Source organism: Camelus dromedarius, chromosome 22, assembly GCF_036321535.1.
Source record: "Camelus dromedarius isolate mCamDro1 chromosome 22, mCamDro1.pat, whole genome shotgun sequence".
NCBI lineage: Eukaryota > Metazoa > Chordata > Mammalia > Artiodactyla > Camelidae > Camelus > Camelus dromedarius.
The window spans coordinates 9,755,370-9,773,704 of record NC_087457.1 but is presented as its reverse complement, the minus strand read 5'-3'; the positions used below and the strand labels follow the sequence as shown (position 1 = coordinate 9,773,704).

General features: G+C 40.3%; 1 protein-coding gene across 7 annotated transcripts in view; it reads right to left on the bottom strand.

Moving 5' to 3' along the window:
* Nucleotides 1-18,335, bottom strand: part of PSD3 (pleckstrin and Sec7 domain containing 3) — a 463,075-nt gene that overhangs the window by 128,662 nt on the left and 316,078 nt on the right. For all 7 annotated transcript variants that reach the window (XR_010377299.1, XR_010377300.1, XM_064477400.1 and 4 more), the window contains one exon: nucleotides 7,297-7,340. Coding sequence is in view for 5 of the 7 variants with exons in the window: in XM_064477400.1 (XP_064333470.1) it covers nucleotides 7,297-7,340 (44 nt within the window). In the remaining 2 variants the exon portion in view is untranslated. The remainder of the gene's footprint in view (nucleotides 1-7,296; nucleotides 7,341-18,335) is intronic.

Genomic DNA, 18,335 nt, shown 5'->3' with positions numbered 1-18,335 from the left:
CAAGGTTGTAGGAATGCCTATTCAGAGCTAAGTAGAACAACTATTCACAACGATGCGCGAGGTCAGTGCTGCTGCAACCCAGACGCCAAGGGAAGTGAGGGGGTGGAGGGGGATCTACAAGCACGGGATTTAAAACTAGTTTTGGTGTGCCTTCTAAACATGAAGCTGGATATATGAATTTTTAATACCTTTAAAAACCGTGGTAAGGGAGATTTCTTACAGTCCTAAATACTGTCGCACAATAAAAGCAGTGAACACGGGAGCCCTAAGGTAGAAGGAAAAGACGATTAATTTTCCTAATGAATAATACCACACTTATTTCATCTTCTCTGTCCTGTTAACTGCTGTATTCTCTGAAGATCCTTGTGTAGCTAAATTTTAAATAATTCTAACATAAGGTATAAGCTCCTATACCCGCTTCAAGCTCACCTCACCACCCCATCCCAATTAGGAAGAGCAACTAGTCCTTACTTTAAAAAAAATCATTTCTATTAGGCTGTAAAATTTCTTAAGACCAGGGAAAATGCCTTAATGCTGTATACACCTTCGTTCTTCACAAGTTTCCAGCATGCTGCCTAGTACAAAGTAGCTTTCTGAATACAGAACAACTGGGCAAAGGAACTGGGAAGAAATGTGAGCCAACCCCTTGGTACAGTCTGGGTGATGCACTCCTCACTTCAGCTTGTATGTTTTCATCTTTGGACAGTCGGCCCCTCCGTCCACCCCCATGCCGTGTTCTCCTTAGGCAGAGAACCTGTGTCTTCTTCATATTTGTATCTACAGCACTGGGCCAGGCACAGACGTAGCTGTGTAAGGACTGCTTGTGGAATAGATGGAGGACTAGTAATTCTAGGAGCATTCAATGAGACTAGAAGTTTAACATAAAACTCTCTTAATATACATTGGGACATGTCTCTGCCCAGCAAGACGTGATAAGAGTACACAGTGCTGCCCTGAGGAGCCAGGGCATCTGGGAAAACTCACCCTGGCTTTTCCACTACACTAATTGTGTGATTTTGATCTGTTAATAAATGCTTTTTTTACTTCATCTTCTTCATATATGAAATGAGAACATTGAACCAAAGTGGTACTTTTCAAAATAAATTTTTAAAGTACAGACACCTTTAAAAAAGCAATATTAAGTAGAACTCTAAAAAAGATAAAATGGGGCTGCTTGGGTCAGTTGAAATAGGCAAGATGCTCATGGGAAGTAGAAATGGGTCCCTGTCATCTTCCCCTTCCTCCCTACTCATGTCACCTAGGGAGGTCCCCACACATGTCCCTGAACCTTAGGGCTCCATGGAACTCAGTTTGCAAACCAATGACTCTAAGGTCCCTCCAGCTAAAACAGTCCATGATTCTATAATTCTAAGGCTCTAAAATCAGCATCAACTGCCATTTGCCATCACATCAAGAAGAATAAGACACCTAGGAATAAACCTACCTAAGGAGGGGAAAGGGCTGTACTCGGAAAACTACAGGACGCTGCTGAAAGAAACTGAAGGTGACACAGACAGGTGGAAAGATACACCACGTTCCTGGACTGGAAGAATTAATCTTGTTAAATGGCCATACTACCCAAGGCAATCTGCAGAGTCAATACAATCACTATCAAAATACCCATGGCACTCTTCACAGAACTAGAACACATAATTTTAAAATTTGTATGGAAACAGAAGGCTCCAAATAGCCAAAACAAATCTTGAGAAAGAAGAACAGGGCTTTCTGATTTAGACTGTACTACAAAATTACAGTAATCAAAACAGTATGGCACTGACACCAAAAGAAGACACACGGATCAACAGAACAGAATAGACAGTCTAGAAATAAGCCCATGCACTTATGATCAGTTAATGTATGACAAAGGAGGCAAGAATATACAATGGAAAAAAGACAGTCTCTTTAAGAGAGACATGTAAGAGAATGACAGAACATTCTCTAACACCAAATAAAAAAATAAGCTCAAAATTGATTAAAAACCTAAATAAGAAAACATAAACAGAATACTCTTTGACATAAAATGAAGCAGTATTTTTTGAGTCTGTCTCCTTAAGCAAAGGAAATAAAAGCAAAAATAAACAAATGGGACCCAATAAAAAGCTTAAAAGCTTTAGCACAGCAAAGGAAATCATTAAAAAACAAAAAGACTTCACTAAATGGGAGAAAATATTTGCAACTGATATGACATAAGGGGTTATTATCCAACATATATAAACAGCACATACAACTCAACATCAAAAAAACAAACAACCTGATTAAGAAATGGGCAGAAGACATGAATAGACATTTTTTCAAAGAAGACATGCAGGTGGCTAACAGGTACATGAAAAGATGCTCAACATCACTAATCATCAGGGAAATGCAGAGCATAACCAGAGAGACATCACCTCACACTTGTCAGAATGGCTATCAAAAAGAACACATAACAAATGTTGGTGAGAATGTGGAGAAAAGAGAACCTTCATACACAGTTGGTAGGAATGTAAACTGGTGCAGCCATTATGAAAAACAGTATGGCGGTTTCTCAAAAAACTAAAAACAAGACTTACCATATGACCCAGGGATCCCGCTCCTGGGCATATATCCAGAAGGAACCCTACTTCAAAATGACACCTGCACCCCAATGTTCATAGCAGCACTATTTACAATAGCCAAGACAAGGAAACAGCCTAAACATCCATCAACAGATGACTGGATAAAGAAAATGTGGTATATTTATACAATGGAATACTGTTCAGCCATAAAAACCGACAACATAACGCAATTTGCAACATGGATGTTACTGGAGAATGTCATTCTAAGTGAAGTAAGCCAGAAAGAGAAAGAAAAATACCATAGGAGATCGCTCATATGCGGAATCTAAAAAAAAAAACAAAACAAAAAACATAAATACAAAATGGAAACAGACTCATAGACATAGAATTCAAACTTGTGGTTGCCAGGGGGACGGGGGTGGGAAGCGAAAGACTGGGATTTCAAAATGTAGAATAGATAAACAAGATTGTACTGTGTAGCACAGGGAAATATATACAGGAGATTGTGGTGGCTCACAGTGAAAGAGAATGTGACAATGAATGCATGTATGTTCATGTATAACTGAAAAATTGTGCTCTACACTGGAATTTGACACAACATTGTAGAATGACTATAACTCAACAAAAAAAAATAAAAAGAAAAAACTAAAAACTAAAAACAGAACTACCATGTTACCCAGCAATTCTACTCCTGGGTATACTATCCAAAAAACTCCCCAAAACTCTAATTCGAAAAGATCCATGCACCCCAGTGTTCATAGCAACATTATTTACAATAGCCAAGATATGGAAACAACCTAAGTGTCCATCAACAGATTAACAGATAAAGAAGATGTGATATAAATCTGTAATAGAATACTAATCAGCCATAAAAAGAAGGAAATTTTGCCATCTGTAGCAACGTGGATGGGTTTGGAGCTATTATGCAAAGTGATGTATGTCAGACAGAGAAAGACCAATACTGGATGATGTCACTTACATGTGGAATCTAAAAAATACAACAAACTAGTAAATATAACACCACCAACGAAAAAACCCTAGACTCATAGATATGGAGGACAGAGGAGTGGTTACCACTGGGGAGAGGGAAGGGGGAGGGGCACGATAGGGGTAGGGGATTACGAGGTACAAACTCCTATGTATGAAATAAGCCACAAGGATCTACTATGCAACATGAGGAATATGGCCAATATCCCATAATAACTATAAATGGGGTATCACCTCTAAAAACTATGAATCACTATATTGTATGCCTGTAACTTATATAACATTGTGCATCAACCACACTTCAATAAAAATAAAATAATATCAACATAAAGACACCTCCCATGCAGGTATATATTATCCTGCAGATTTTGCAGCAGCGTTTCTTCCATAACTATTGTCTCACACAGCTGCAGGCTGATCCTTTAGGAAATGCAGTTCCTTCCACTGTTGTTATGACTCTTTCTATAGACTTTTGTGTAGACGTCATTGCATATAAGGCACTATGCTCTTCAAAGGAGGATATAAAGGGACAAATCCAGACATGTGTCACTTCCTTAAAGAGCTAACAGCTGAATGGAATTCCTACCCATAGCTGTGATGGGGAATAGAAACGATGCTGCCATCAGACAAAGTGAAATGGATGTTTAAGGGCCAAGATCATTTCTAGTTGGTAAGATCAGGAAAGTGTTCACGGAGCAGGTTATGAGCTGGGCTGTAAGGGAAGGTAGGGCTGTGGATTCTAAGCAGACGCTACTTTATCAGCACTGTCCAAAAGGCTGGGAGCCTTGGGGCCAGGACAGGGTGCGGCACCCAGTGGCAGCTTAGTTGAATGTAGGCTGTGTGAAGACATATTCGTGGAACAAAATCGATTACTGGCAGAATGTGCGGGGTCTGATGGCAGTTTTAGAGCAGAGGAGGGCTTCAGCACAGGCCAGGGTAGAGGGAAGAGGCTGGAGGCAGCCTGACTCAGAGGGGAGTAGGAATGACGGGGAGGCACCGGTGGGAGCCATTTCGGTGAGAGCCATTTCTGTGGGAGCAAACGAGGTGGCCAGACAGGGTCAAAGATGACGTGGAGGCCAAAATCTAGATAACTGGGAAAATACTGGTGTCATTAATAGACATGAGAACATGGGACAAGTTCAGAGCCTGGCGAGTGCTAAAATGCCAGAGGAAATGTCCTGCAGGAAACTGCAAACGCGGAACTGACACCTGGGAGAGAGGTCAGAGCCACACACACAGAAGGACCGTTACAGAGACGCAGAGGAAGTCTTAGGAGTGAATGAAGCTAATGAAGCTGTGGAGAACGGGACTAGTGAAAAAAGGCAATTCTAAGTTCTGATCTTTGGGAGGTGCCAACATTAATGGATAATGGGAGGAAAATGAGTCACAGAAAGTGAGACTGGAGGGGAATCAGGAGAACTGGGGGAGCACGGTGTCTGTGTAACCACACACAGGCACACGCTTACTTACCAAGGAAAAAGCTTAGCCCGTGATCTGAAGGATCACATAAACTGATACGTGCGCCACAGGGTTTTCCACGGCTGCTCTGGGGAACACAAGCTTTAGCAGCTGTTAAAAGGTACGTTGTGATCAAAACAGGACTCAGTGATCAAGAAGGCTGGGGCACTGGCCCTCTACCTTCTGTAGAAATTCAAAGAGTACATCACAGGATCCAGAAGCCCTTTTTGTTTTATGTGCTTCAGAGACAGTATTCTTTCCACAAGCCGTCAGCTTGGGAAATACAAATAAATGATAAAATTTTAAAATTGACAGAATAGTAAAACTGAAAAGGACAGCTGTTACCATTCCACCCAGTCTTTTCATTTTACAGGTGAAGAAAGTTAATTATACAATAAACTACTGTGTTGCCCTATTCTTTGTAGATGATAAAGAATAAATGTGGGTAAGAAAGCATTACAAACAAGAGAAGTAAAAAAGAAAATGACAAATAAGACAGAAGTCAGAGCTTTAAAAGCTGTAATATTCGTTACCACTTGAGGGATAACTTGCTTTATGCTTACTGTTTTCGAGTATTTCACAGTCTCACCCTGAAGAGAAAACTGGGGCCTGATGGATCACCGAGCTGGAGCTCAAACCCACACCTGTCTTCCTCTGGAGTCTGGCTCTTGGACACGAGGCCCCGCTGACTCGACAAGAGACCCACAGGAGAACCCAGTTCCTGGGCAAGCTCCCACGCTCCCGTGGACAGGGCCCAACACAAAGCTTTCTTATACCAAACTGCCGCTTACCCGTAAACGGAAATAAAACCTACTGCGACAAATGCAAGGCATCAAAAATCCAGATTTACAAAACTGATCCTCAGAAGCGTATCTATTTGCTTTTAAAAATAAATCTACAAAGGAATCCTCAAAACAGTATCTCCTCTAATGTGAATGTTTATAATTATTGCATTTTTTATTAACTGTTTCTAGAGAAGATATTCTGTGAAGGTCAAGATGTGCCTTTAACAATTCAGCAGGAGTCTGAGTATATCTGTTAGGAAATTTTTCTAGGAAATTCACTTTCAATTCATGAGAGATACGTCCAAAAGGGGTCACTTTGGATCTGGGGCCCTGAATTCTTACTGATTTTAATAAGCTTTCCTTGAAATGATATATTGTCTTTAAGTGAGTCTGGGATGTACATACACAGAGACACATAAGCCATCACTCATACCTGCAAATATTAGTCGCAACTCAAACTTCGAATCTCTGATTTAAAACAGTACTGTATTCCCTTACAATTAGTGAAACAATTCAAATGGTATTGATTTTTTTTATTCATTCTAGCATGTTATATGCGAGATGCAGTCAACTGCTAAACCATTTTCCCCCCACGGGCATATGAGTTAATAAGACTGATCCCCCAAGTTACGATTTGGTAAACCTAAGTTCATTTGCAGATTGCCATGTTAGGTTACATGGCAGAAGGATATTCATGAACGCTTAATATCAGTGAAAACCAAAAATAAAATTCACACCTAGTTCTAATTAAAACACATTTTCACCTAATTTCTTGCCAACTTGATTAGAAATTTAGTAAAGATTCTGCCCTAATAACTTCTAAAAAACTAAATTCTTAATTGCTATATTGATTAGTGGAAACTTAATAAGAGTAGAATTGTTGGCCTACACAGAGTTAGGTATAATTTATCTGTAATAGTATCTCCTCCGAAGTATGAACCTTGAAACATGACATTTTACTGTCAGATAGGCTGAGTAAATACTACAAATTCTATTTCTTGCTTGGAGATTGACAATACACATTGGCAGTGTGCAAACTCCTGGAAGTTCTTCGGTTAAAAAAATTAGCTTCTTTTAACCCATCACTTCTCAAGCTTATCTCTCAATACCCTGGTACAATTAGTGTCACAGGGAACAGGATTACAAACCTTGATCTATGATGATAAGAAGAGGAGACAATTAGAATAAGGATACAGTACCAAAACCATTTTGGTTAGATTCTGGAATTTATCTAATTTTATCATATTTTCTTTTTGAATGCTGTTTTTTAAAAGGATACATTCAAAGCTAACTGATTGCATACAAGCACAGCAAAGTTTAAAAGCAGAATCGGAGCCTGCTGCGTGTCAGAAAAAGACATGGGATACTCAGGGTTTATGTGTCTCATAAGAAGAAGGTAAGACCCCAGGGTGAAGTGAGAGCTGGCCGCGCACACTGAATCCTCCTCGGGGTGGCCGCTAAGGCACAAAGACAGACAGACAGAAGAGGGCTGGTAGCACGTTTGCTAGAAGGCTGACACCCAGTGTACTTACACTGCCCATTCAAGCTTCTCATTCTTGATCGAGTTGTACAGAGCCTGTGAGGAGAGAAAACAAGATGGAATTATTCTTTTCAGCCAAAATGTGTGCCACATTTTGAATTCAGCAAATGACCAAAGCTGAAGGGCTTGAGTGAGTCGGCCATTCCCGTGGCCCTCGCTGGTGCCACAGAAATAATGGAGACACAGCTGAGGCTACAGAGCACAGAGGGGCCGGCGTTCTGCGAGACAAGAGAGAGTCCTCACCACGTAAAAAATGTGTCATACAAACAAGACACACTGCACTACATTTTACACAGTAAAATACAGGCTGTGATTAAAATTAGACCACGTACTCTTTTTCTTGTTCAAAATATGGTCTTATAGTTTCACTACTTTGTATACTGCAATATTCATACCTTTTCATTAATGGAATAAATACAACTGTTTTCATAACAACTTAATGAGCAAGAGACAGGGAAGGGAGACTTCAGCCAGATCATGGGAAACCATCTTTGAGTAATTTCAGAGTTTCTATACCAATGACTTAAGCAGCTTTTATTGGTCTCACTTCAAAATTCTGCTCTGCAGTTGGTGAGTGCTGTACCGGTGTGTGTGAGGTGGTGGAGGAGGGGACAGAAGGCTGCTTTAGGGTCTTGGTAACAACAGTGATACAGTCAAGTCGGCACAAGACGGCCTCCCTGACTCTCCCAGCTCCGGCCTCACACACACGCTCCTTGTCCACTGTGACAATTAACCCAAGAAACTGTCCCTCTACACCTCTAGCTTCTTAATTTTGAGTAAGATGTTAGAAAGAAAACACTAGTGCATCTCCAAGGTATAAAACCCAAACAGCCAATCACGGTGAAGAAAGGACAACTAAATGTGATATGTTATGACGGAGCTGGAGCACTTTACTTTAAATAAGAACCTGGCCCTGTTAGACCCAGCAAAGATTTCCTTTACTTTGAGATGGGGCAGGGGAATCAGATGCCATCCAAACCCCCATCTTTCACATGAGGAGACAGCAGGTTCAGAACGGTTCCCAGGTACCACGGCAGAGCGGAGTCAGGACTGCCTGGCATGCCTCTCCTCTGCCTTTCAATATGTCTTGCCCAAGTGTAAAAGGCCATCCATGTGTGTAAGCGGAAAGACTGCACACTGGTGGTGCAGCAAAACACTTCCCCATTCAGCACAAATATGCTCAGCTCGCAGGTTTTATATTACTTAAGATTCAGTGCGTGTATCCTTAGCTGGTGTCATGACAGACTCTATGGGAGTTCCCAGTGTGGCCACTGCAGCCCGTGAATAAGCATAGGAGCTAATAAAATTTAGGACACATTCCACCATTATCAGGACATGGTAAAACGTCCTCAAATACAAATAACAGAACATCAAATGAAAATGTGGGGTAAACTGAGGCACAGAGACCATTCTGGAAAATGGATATTCTTTCTGAGGAGCTCAAATTTACTGGAGACTCCAACAACCTATCACACAGCTAAGGTCTCACGAGGCTGCACGCACAGAGGAGGAGAGTGGACGTCTAACTCCAGCCTCAGGATAAGCGTCTTTAAACGGATTCTGTTACTTGTAGGAGTCATTCTGAAGCCCCAAGTAATGGTGGGCTTTTGAAAAGGGACAGATCATTCAAGGTTCTTCATGGACCATCACACTCAGTACTAACCAGAGTAATCTGACAACGTGGTAAAGATAAAAAAGATCTGTTCAGAAAGGCAGAAGACATATCTAAGCAACTAAAAATTTTTCAATACATTCAATTCTGCCCTCGATCCAATTTGTTTTTCACATTTTTTTTTTGCCCAAGAGAACATTTTGCTTAAAGAGATAACTGAGTTTCAAATCAGAAAATTCTTCTTACGCCATCAGCTGCACGTCACACAACAAAAATCTATACAAAGGATCTTACAAAATTCAACAAACTTGCCCTCTTGCAGGTCAAGTCCTCTTTCTGTGTGTCTGTTACAATGCGACAAATCTAAAAGGCGGGTGTCATCCCTCATCCTTTTCAATGGCAAAATTACAAAGGGACTTTCCGGAATCACTTTATGATATAATCTTTCTATAGCCTTTACGATAATCCATGATTTTGTCTCTAGCTATGTGAGGGGTCGTCGACCTAGCTCCAAGAGAGCAAGACCTGCGGGTAAACACTGTCACGCAAGGCTGCCATTTCTCTGGGGCCATGAATTGGTAATTAAGGGGAGAAAGCACCAAGTCGACCTCAATGGGCCACAGCAGCCCGTATGACTCACACGCAGTGAGGTGATAACCAGCTGTGTCAGGCTAATAATGGGCTCCCAAAGAGGTCGAGGTCCTGTGAATGTTTCCGTAAACGGCAAAAAGTCTGGCTGCACAATTAAGTTAATGATCTTGAGATGGGGAGAGTATCTGGGCTGAGCAGTGTCTCTAGAAGAAGGCAGCAGAGGGAGATTTAAGAAAGGCAGAAGAAGAGAAGGCAACATGAAGATGGACACAGAAACTGGAGTGATACAGATGCAAGCCAAGGAACGCCAGCAACCCCCGGGTGTGGGAAGAGCCGGGGAGCAGATCTGCTCCTAGACGCTCCGAGGAGCGCAGCCCTGTCCACACCCTGACTTCAGACTTCCAGCCTCCAAAACTGGGAGAGAACAGATTCCTGTTGTTTCAGAACACCAAGTTTGTGGTCACTTGCTGCAGAAGACCTAGGAAATTAACACAACAGGTACACGTGGAAGACGGATGTCTGAATGACCATGCCCAGGGGTTGATTTTTCAAAAACATCTCCAGAGTCAGTCCCCAGGTGAAACACAGTCTTATCCCGTGGTGCCCTCAACTGAAAGTACGAGGGGACATGCCAGCATCAGCCCAGGAATTGTAAAAAATATTGATCACTGAGCCCCATCCCAGATTTACTGAATCAGACTCCCAGATTAGGAACCTACACATGAATATTTCCAAATGTTCCACATATGGTTCTGATACAAACCCTTGGTTAAAAAAAAAAAAATCACTGCTTTGCAAGGTTACCTGTCTTTTTCCTAAGTGAAATTCCTGCAACTTAACCCAGGAGCTAGACAACAATCAAATACCTCCAATGAGACTAACCAGGACAGAACGATTCTGCACGTTTGGAGTTCATTATTTTTAAGAATGAGAAAGCAAAGTGAATTGCTTACATTACAGAGATCAAGGTATTTTGGCCTAAATTTACTTTTAAGTCTTTGTTCTTCACTTTTGATTGCTTCTCATCAAGATGATAAAATGCAATTTTATTCAAGGCTTAGCACCGTCACTGACAGCCCACACATGGTTCTCTGAAGTTTTCCATGTTCCCATGCATTGTGTAACCAGGAGTCTCTCTCACTCTCTCTCTCCAGAAGTATATTTTGCAATCTACGAAATTCATGTATTTTAATTCAATCATCTCTAAACTCCACTGGTTGTCCTTTCTCTGTGCTCCCTGAATCACTATGAAGTCTCCCATAGTGAGACTGACAGTGACCACAGTGGAATCTGTCCCCAAGAAGAATTATGACCCCATCAACACCATGGCCATCTGGTTCAACTGCAGTCCTGCTTCATGCAGATATTCAGATCAAGTCAATTTTTGAGTACAGAGTTCAATGTGCACCACTATGGAAAATGTTACCAGAGAAAGACTGTGTTTGAAAAAGACACTGGTTAAAAATTAATGATAAACCCAAGTTGCCAAATGAATTTCAAATTGTTTAGAAAACTCAAAATATCTTAGAGCAATGGCCCTCCATTTTAATTTTCTTTCTTATGCCTTAAAATAATTTTGAGAAACTGCACTACTCCCTCATTAAAGAAGGCATCCCTAAAACCAGAGTTTAGAGTTGACTCTGTTTACCCCCTCAGCCCCTGGGAGTGGTTACATCTGAACAACACCTCAAATAAGGTTATGGGTGAGGGCTATGCCTTCTCTTTTTTTAAGTGGCAGAAGGCAACTGCCAAGCAGAAGTGAAAAAGATAAACAGCCTGAAACTCTGACCACAGAGTGTTCACAGGGAGAACCATTTCAGGGAGAAGATCATACTTAAGATGAGTTCCTGGGAACTGACTCCTTTGAGCCGACGTGTGTTCCTGGAGCCGACGTGTGTTCCTGTAACCAATGTGGAAAGTTTTATGGACCCAAGCTTAAAGAGCACGTATTCACGAGAAACCCTGTCGGCAGTCAGCTCTCATCCAGGGTGACAGAAGCATGCTCAATATAAAGTAACTTGTTTGGAGTTTGGGTTTTCCCCCCACATGTATAGTCAGATCTACTTTTTGGATCCTGTTATCATGTAAACAGAGTCAATCTGTGTCCTGGAAATGAACTCACCTCATGTTGTAGGGCACTTACAAAGCCAGCCAGTAGCGGCAGAAACACCTAACCATTAAGGGTCTGACTCCACTGCGTAGATGAGCCAACACAGAACCACAAGGGACATTAACATAAGTGCCGTCACCTTACTGGGAGGGAAACTGAAGAACAATATGTATGATTCATGACATAATAAATTCCCGTGAGTCCATTCTGCACGCTGCGGTGGCGTTACGTTAAGTGCAGACAAGTTCACTCCACCTTCAGGGGCCCCTGAGTAAGGATCACAGAACGTCCTGCTAATCCTGGCGGAACCTGACCTAATGGAGGATAAGTCAGCTAACGGAGTCAGCTTTTTATTTCCTGCTTACAATAGGTGAGACACTTTCTTAATATCTAATATGTGACATTATATTACAAGTAGTTTTTAAAGACAAAAATTAATAGAAGAGAGAATGGATCCAATCTCAGGATCTAAGAATTTGATGGGGGAGGGGATGGGCATCCAACTGTCACTAACTTGCTCTTTTAAGACAAGCCATTCCATTTCTCCAGCCTTCATTCTCTAAGTACATGCTAGGAGAGGGCTGCATATGGTTCCCTTTTCTGGCCCTTCCAGACCGGACACTCTCCAGCTACCCTTCAAAGCGATCTCACATCATCTGGTCAAGCTCTCAAACTAGTTCCTTCCCTGGTCCCTGCTCCCTTCTCCTGCGCCCCCACTAGTTTTTCTGCCATGGTTTACTCACCAGTAGCATCACTACCTGCTGCCAGATTCCAGGCATGACTCTATACATTAAGAGATGAACATTTTTAAGTTGCATATGAAAAAGAACGAAAGGGGTGAGAGGGAAAGAGGGAGACTGTAAGGGGGAGGAGGGACGCACAGGGCTGCCTGACTGCCCGCTGTCAAATGTATCTCTGTGAGCTGAACTAACCATGCCTTCAACGTCACCAAAGTAGGGGGAGAGGAATGCAGCCAAACGTGATACTAAACACGCACACCTCCCGAAAGATTCGGTGAGCAGCTCTGGAGATGCACTAAACCACACCTGAAAGTGAATAAACATGTAACTTCTAATTATCACGTATACTGATACAAGACTCCAAACTTTCACCGACGTACAGTCTTTCATGCACTCATTCTGAGGCTACAAATGGTCGATAAGTGTCCTGACTATTTAGAGAGAGCATATTCCTTCTAAAGTGCCTTTTCTACACCATATGATTGTCACAGAAACCTGAATCCCATCAAGAGACCACGTGACACTTTTACACATACTTTTACGGGGTCTCAGGTTTCGATTAAGTTTGTGCCATGCGCAAATGAGGTGTTAGAAATGGACCAATCAGGAGTGAGCTTTTGGGAAACTATGGAATTTTAGGGGTAAGTTTCGTTTTCCTAAAAGCAAGCTGTTTTACAGAAGCACAAAGGCGGGATGGCAATGGCCCTGCCTCGGAGGTCTTGCTGGTCCCTTTGTGGGTTTTGCCCCTTTAATTATATAGGAATTGTTTGACCATTATTTGTCTGTCTGTTGCTCTCCGTTTATTTGGTAGGGATTTCAGAGAGAAAAAGCAAAGAAGAGCTTAGGCAATTTTTTTACGTTAAAAAATCTGCCGTTTCTCTTTATATGTTTTCTCTAGAAGGATAGACTTGCTCTCATTCTGTGTTGCGGGAAGGCAGTGGCCCTGCCTGGGAGGTCTTGCTGGTCCCTTTTGGGTTTTGCCCCTTCATGATCACCTTCCTTTTGACTGGCTGCCGTGTCTTAGGGACAGGTTCTTAACTATGCTAGTACAAGTATCATTATTCAAAATGTAAGCAAAACTTTATTTTTCCTCAGACTTTCCTTTGTTTACTTTTTATTGAATGACAGATTCTTTAAATTCTGTAGTGCTATACAATTTCCAAGTTTCCTTCACGTGTATGATTTCATATAATCCCATAATAGCCCCTCCCCCCCGCCTTTTAAATCCCCTACCCCTATGTTGCCCCTCCTCCCTTCCCTCTCTGGAAGGGTGAACCTACCACTGATAACCACTAGTTTGTTCTCTATACCTATGCGTCTGCTTCTTTTCTGTTTTATTCACTAGTTTGTTGTATCTTTTAGATTCCACATATAAGTGAGGTCATACGGTATTGATCTTTCTCTGCCTGACTTTTTTTCACTAAGCATAATGCCCTCCACATCCATCCATGTTGCTGCAAATGGCAAAATTCCATTCTTTTTTATGGCTGAGTAGTATTCCATTGTATTTATATAGACTACATCTTTATCCACACATCTGTTCATGGATACTCAGGTTGCTTCCATAACTGGTCAACTGTAAATAATGCTGCTATGAACACTGGGGTGCATCTATCTTTTCAAATTAAGTGTTTTTATTTTTTTCTGATATATACTCAGGAGTGGAATTTCTGCATCATATGGAAGGTAGTTCTATTTCTAGTTTTTGGAGAAATATGTCCATACTGTTTTCTACAGTGGCTGGACCAGATTACATTTCTGCCAACAGTTCCCTTTTCTCCACATCCTCTCCAACATTTGTTATTTGTGTACTTTTTGATGCCAGCCATTTTGACAGGTTGATGTGACATCTCATTGTGGTTTTGATTTGCATTTCCCTGACAATTAGCAATGTTAAGCATCTTTTCATGTGCCTGTTGGCCATCTGTGTGTCTCCTTTGGGAAAATGTCTACTCAGTTCTTCTGCCCATTTTTCAATTGGGGTTGTTTGGTTTTTTGATGTTGAGTTGTATGAGCTGTTTATATATGTTGGATATTAACCTCTTATTGGTCATATCAATTGCAAATACCTTCTCCCATTCAGTAGGTTGTCTTTCCATTTTGTGGATGGTTTCCTTTGCTGTGCAAAAGCTCTACATTTAATTCGGTCCCATTGGTTTATTTTTGCATTTATTTCCTTTGTCTTAGGAGATGGATCCAAAAAATATTGCTGTGATTTCTGTCAAAGAGCGTTCTACCTACATGTTCCTCTAGGAGTTTTATGGTATATGGTCTTACATTTAGGTCTTTAATCCAATTTGAGTTTATTTTGTATATAAAGTATAAGCAGAACTTTAAATACTAAATAGCCACTAAGTTCCTTTTTTACAATTGAGGTATAATTAACATATAACATTATATTAGGTTCAGGTAAACAACATAATGATTTGATACTTGTACTAAGCTCTTTGTTGAGCAAAGATTTAAGTAGAAAGAATTTCCCCCTTGTTAGTACTATAAACATATCCTGCAATACAATAAAAGCCATATATGACAAGCCCACAATGAACATCATATTTAATGGTGAAAAGGTGAAAACTTTTGCTCTAAGATGAGGAACAAGACAAAGATGTCCACTCTCACCTCTTTGATTCAACATAGTATTGGAAGTCCTAGCCAGAGCACTTAGGCAAGAAAAGGAAATAAAAGGCATCCAATTTGGAAAAGAAGAAGTAAAACTGTCACTATTTGGAGATGACATATTGTATATAGAAAACCTTAAAGACTCCACACAAAAAGTTAAAACTAACTTAAAATTTAGTTAAGTTGCAGGTTATAAAATCAATATATAAAAATCCATCATTTCTGTACACTAATAATGAACTATCAGAAACAGAAATGAAGAAAAACCCCATTTACATTTATAATCCCATTTACAACTGTATCAACAAGAAAAAAATACCTAGGAATAAATTTAACAAAGAAGTGAAAAACCTGTACAGTGAAAATTAAAAGACATTGATGAAACAATTTGAAAGTGACCAAGTAAATAGTAAGATTAATATTGTTAAAATATCTACATTACCTAAAGCAATCTACAGATTCAATGCAGTCCCTATCAAAATTCCAGTGGCATTTTTCACAGAAAGAGAAAAAAAAAATCCTAAAATTTGTATGGAACCACAAAAGACTCCAAATAGCAAAAGCAATTTTGAATAAGAACAAAAAAGCTGGAGGCATCACATGCCCTGATTTCAAACTATATTACAAAGCTATAGTAATCAAAACAGTATGGTATTGGTATAAAAACAGACACACAGGTCAATAGAACAGAATAGAGAGCCCAGAAATAAATCCACACATATATGGTCAATTAATTTTTGACAAAGGAGTCATGAATATACAACGGGAAAAAGAGTTTCTCCAGTAAGTGGTGTTTGAAAAACTGAATAGCTGCATGCAAAAGAATGGAACTGGATAACTATCTTACATCATACACATAATTTAACTCAAAATGGATTAAAGACTTGAATGTAAGACCTGAAGCCATAAACCTCCTAGAAGAAAATATAGGAGGTAAACTCTGTGACATTGGTCTTATTGATGATGTTTTCAATACCAAAAGCAAAAACACGTAAGTGGCACTCTTTCTGATAGTTCATTATTAGGGCACAGAAATCAATGGATTTTTATATACTGATTTTATACCCTGCAATCTAAAAGGCTTCTGCACAGCAAAGGAAATCATCAATAAAAGGAAAAGGCAAGCTGCAGAATGGGAGACAATACCTGCAAACCATACGTCTGATAAGAGGTTCATATCCAAAATATATAAAGAGGTCACACAACTCAACAGCAAAAAACCCCAAACAACCCAATTAAACAATGTACAGAGAAACTGAATAGACATTTTTTCAAAGAAGACATGTAGATGGTCAACAGGCACATGAAAAGATACTCAACATCAACTAATTATCAGGAAAATGCAAATCAAAGCCACAACGAGGTAACACCTCATACTTGGCAGAATAGCTAGTAACAAAAAGTAAAGAAATAACAAGTGTTAGCAAGGGTGTGGACAAAAGGGAACCCTTGCGCACTGTTGATGGGAATGTAAATTGAGGCAGCCACTATGGAAAACAGTATGGAAGTTCCTCAAAAACATTAAAACTGGAACGAACATATGATCCAACAGTACCACTTCTCGGTATTTATCTGAAGGAAACAAAAACACTAATTTGAAAAGATATATAGACCCCTATGTTCATCACGGCATTATTATAATATCCAAGATATGGGCACAATGTAAGTGCCCATTAATGTATGAATGGATAAGTAAAGGGGGATAAATGGATAAAAGAGGGGTTGGGGAGAGGGAGAAATGAGCACAAGGGTCAAAAGGTACAAAATTCCACTCATAAGGCAAGTAAGTCCTGGGGATGTAATGCACAGCATGGTAACTATAGTTAATAATACTGTATATTCGAAAGTTGCTAAGAAAGGAGATCCTAAAAGTCCTAATTACAATAAAAATTTTTTTTAACTATGTAAGGTGGTGGGTGTTTAACTAGACTTATTGCGGTGATCATTTCACAGTGTATACAAAGCTAAAATCATTATGTTGTACACCTGAAACTAATATAATTTTTGTTAATTATACCTCAATTTAAAAAATGTAAACATATCCTAATGAATTGGTTTGAGTATCAAGTGCAAATGCTGGTCCAATATCAAAAAGCTGACTAAGACCCATCAGTAGGCAGGTAACACAAATGATGGAAAGCAGCCGGGAGACCCCAGGGCGCGAGAGGATGCTCCGGCCCGTGGGGCAGCGACAGCTCAGGGGGGCCTGATTTCAACCCTGCGGGGCTGAGGATTCACTACTGCTAGATCTTCCTGTTTTGCAGAAGTAGCCAGAAGTCAAAATTATTCAAGGCTCATAAATTTTCAAGTGTGGTAAGAAAAAGAGCAACAAAAACAAACCAAAACCCCACCAAGGGCCAGAATAAACACGTGTCACCCAGCAGGACACCAAGGCTGAAATTCTGGTTACAATGACATTATCACTGAATAGACACAGCAAAACCCCCTGGTTTACGATATAGAGATTTAAACTTACGAATGCTTGATGTGTCACTTTATGAGATTCCTACAGTTCTGCGACATTGTTCCAGCCACTTCTCGGCAGCTGATAATCCCACTAATGATGGTTGTTTATCAGGCCGCCCTACGCGAGGCGCTGTGCTCAAAGAGCTATTGTCATTTAGCCTCACTGGCTCCTCCCAGCAGCTATACAAGAGAAGTATTATTACCCCTACCCCAGAAATGACATATCTACGCTTACGAAGTGTAAGTAATCTGCCGAAGACCACTGAGCAGAGTCGGGGATCTGAAGGCAGGTATGTCTGAAGTCAAAGTCTGGGCTTGTAGCTGCCCTAGTTAGGATGCATACTGACATATAAGTGCGTAGTACAGCATAGTATTTACACAGTGTGTGTATGTATAATATATATAATATATAAAAAATACATTAAATGTTTTAAGATAATATAAAATAAGCAATAAATTTTACAACTTTGATAAATGCTTTGTTGTTAAAAAAGCAACAGATATCAGAGTTCATGAATTTAAAAACAAGCAACGTTATTCTTTTTTTTTTTTTTCTTCATTTCTTAGCCTTTTACTGTCTGTTCTATCACCAAAGTATTCTTTGGCATCTGTGACTGGTCTCTGACCTGTGTTAGCGCCATGATTTTCAAATTCATTCCTTCACAGCCATCTCCTGACTTTGCTTTTCATTCTTAGACCCAAATCCTCTGACTTATTTATCACTTGTCTGGATTTGGATGGCTAAACCATGCTTTTGCAGAATATAGCAATAAGCAGTATTTTCAAAGAAGATTCTGGACTGTACTTGCCAAACCTCTTGTTAGACCCTCTTGTTGGTAAGCCTTACTTTCTGGGAAATGACAGGCACATACACAAGAAAGGAAGCTTCA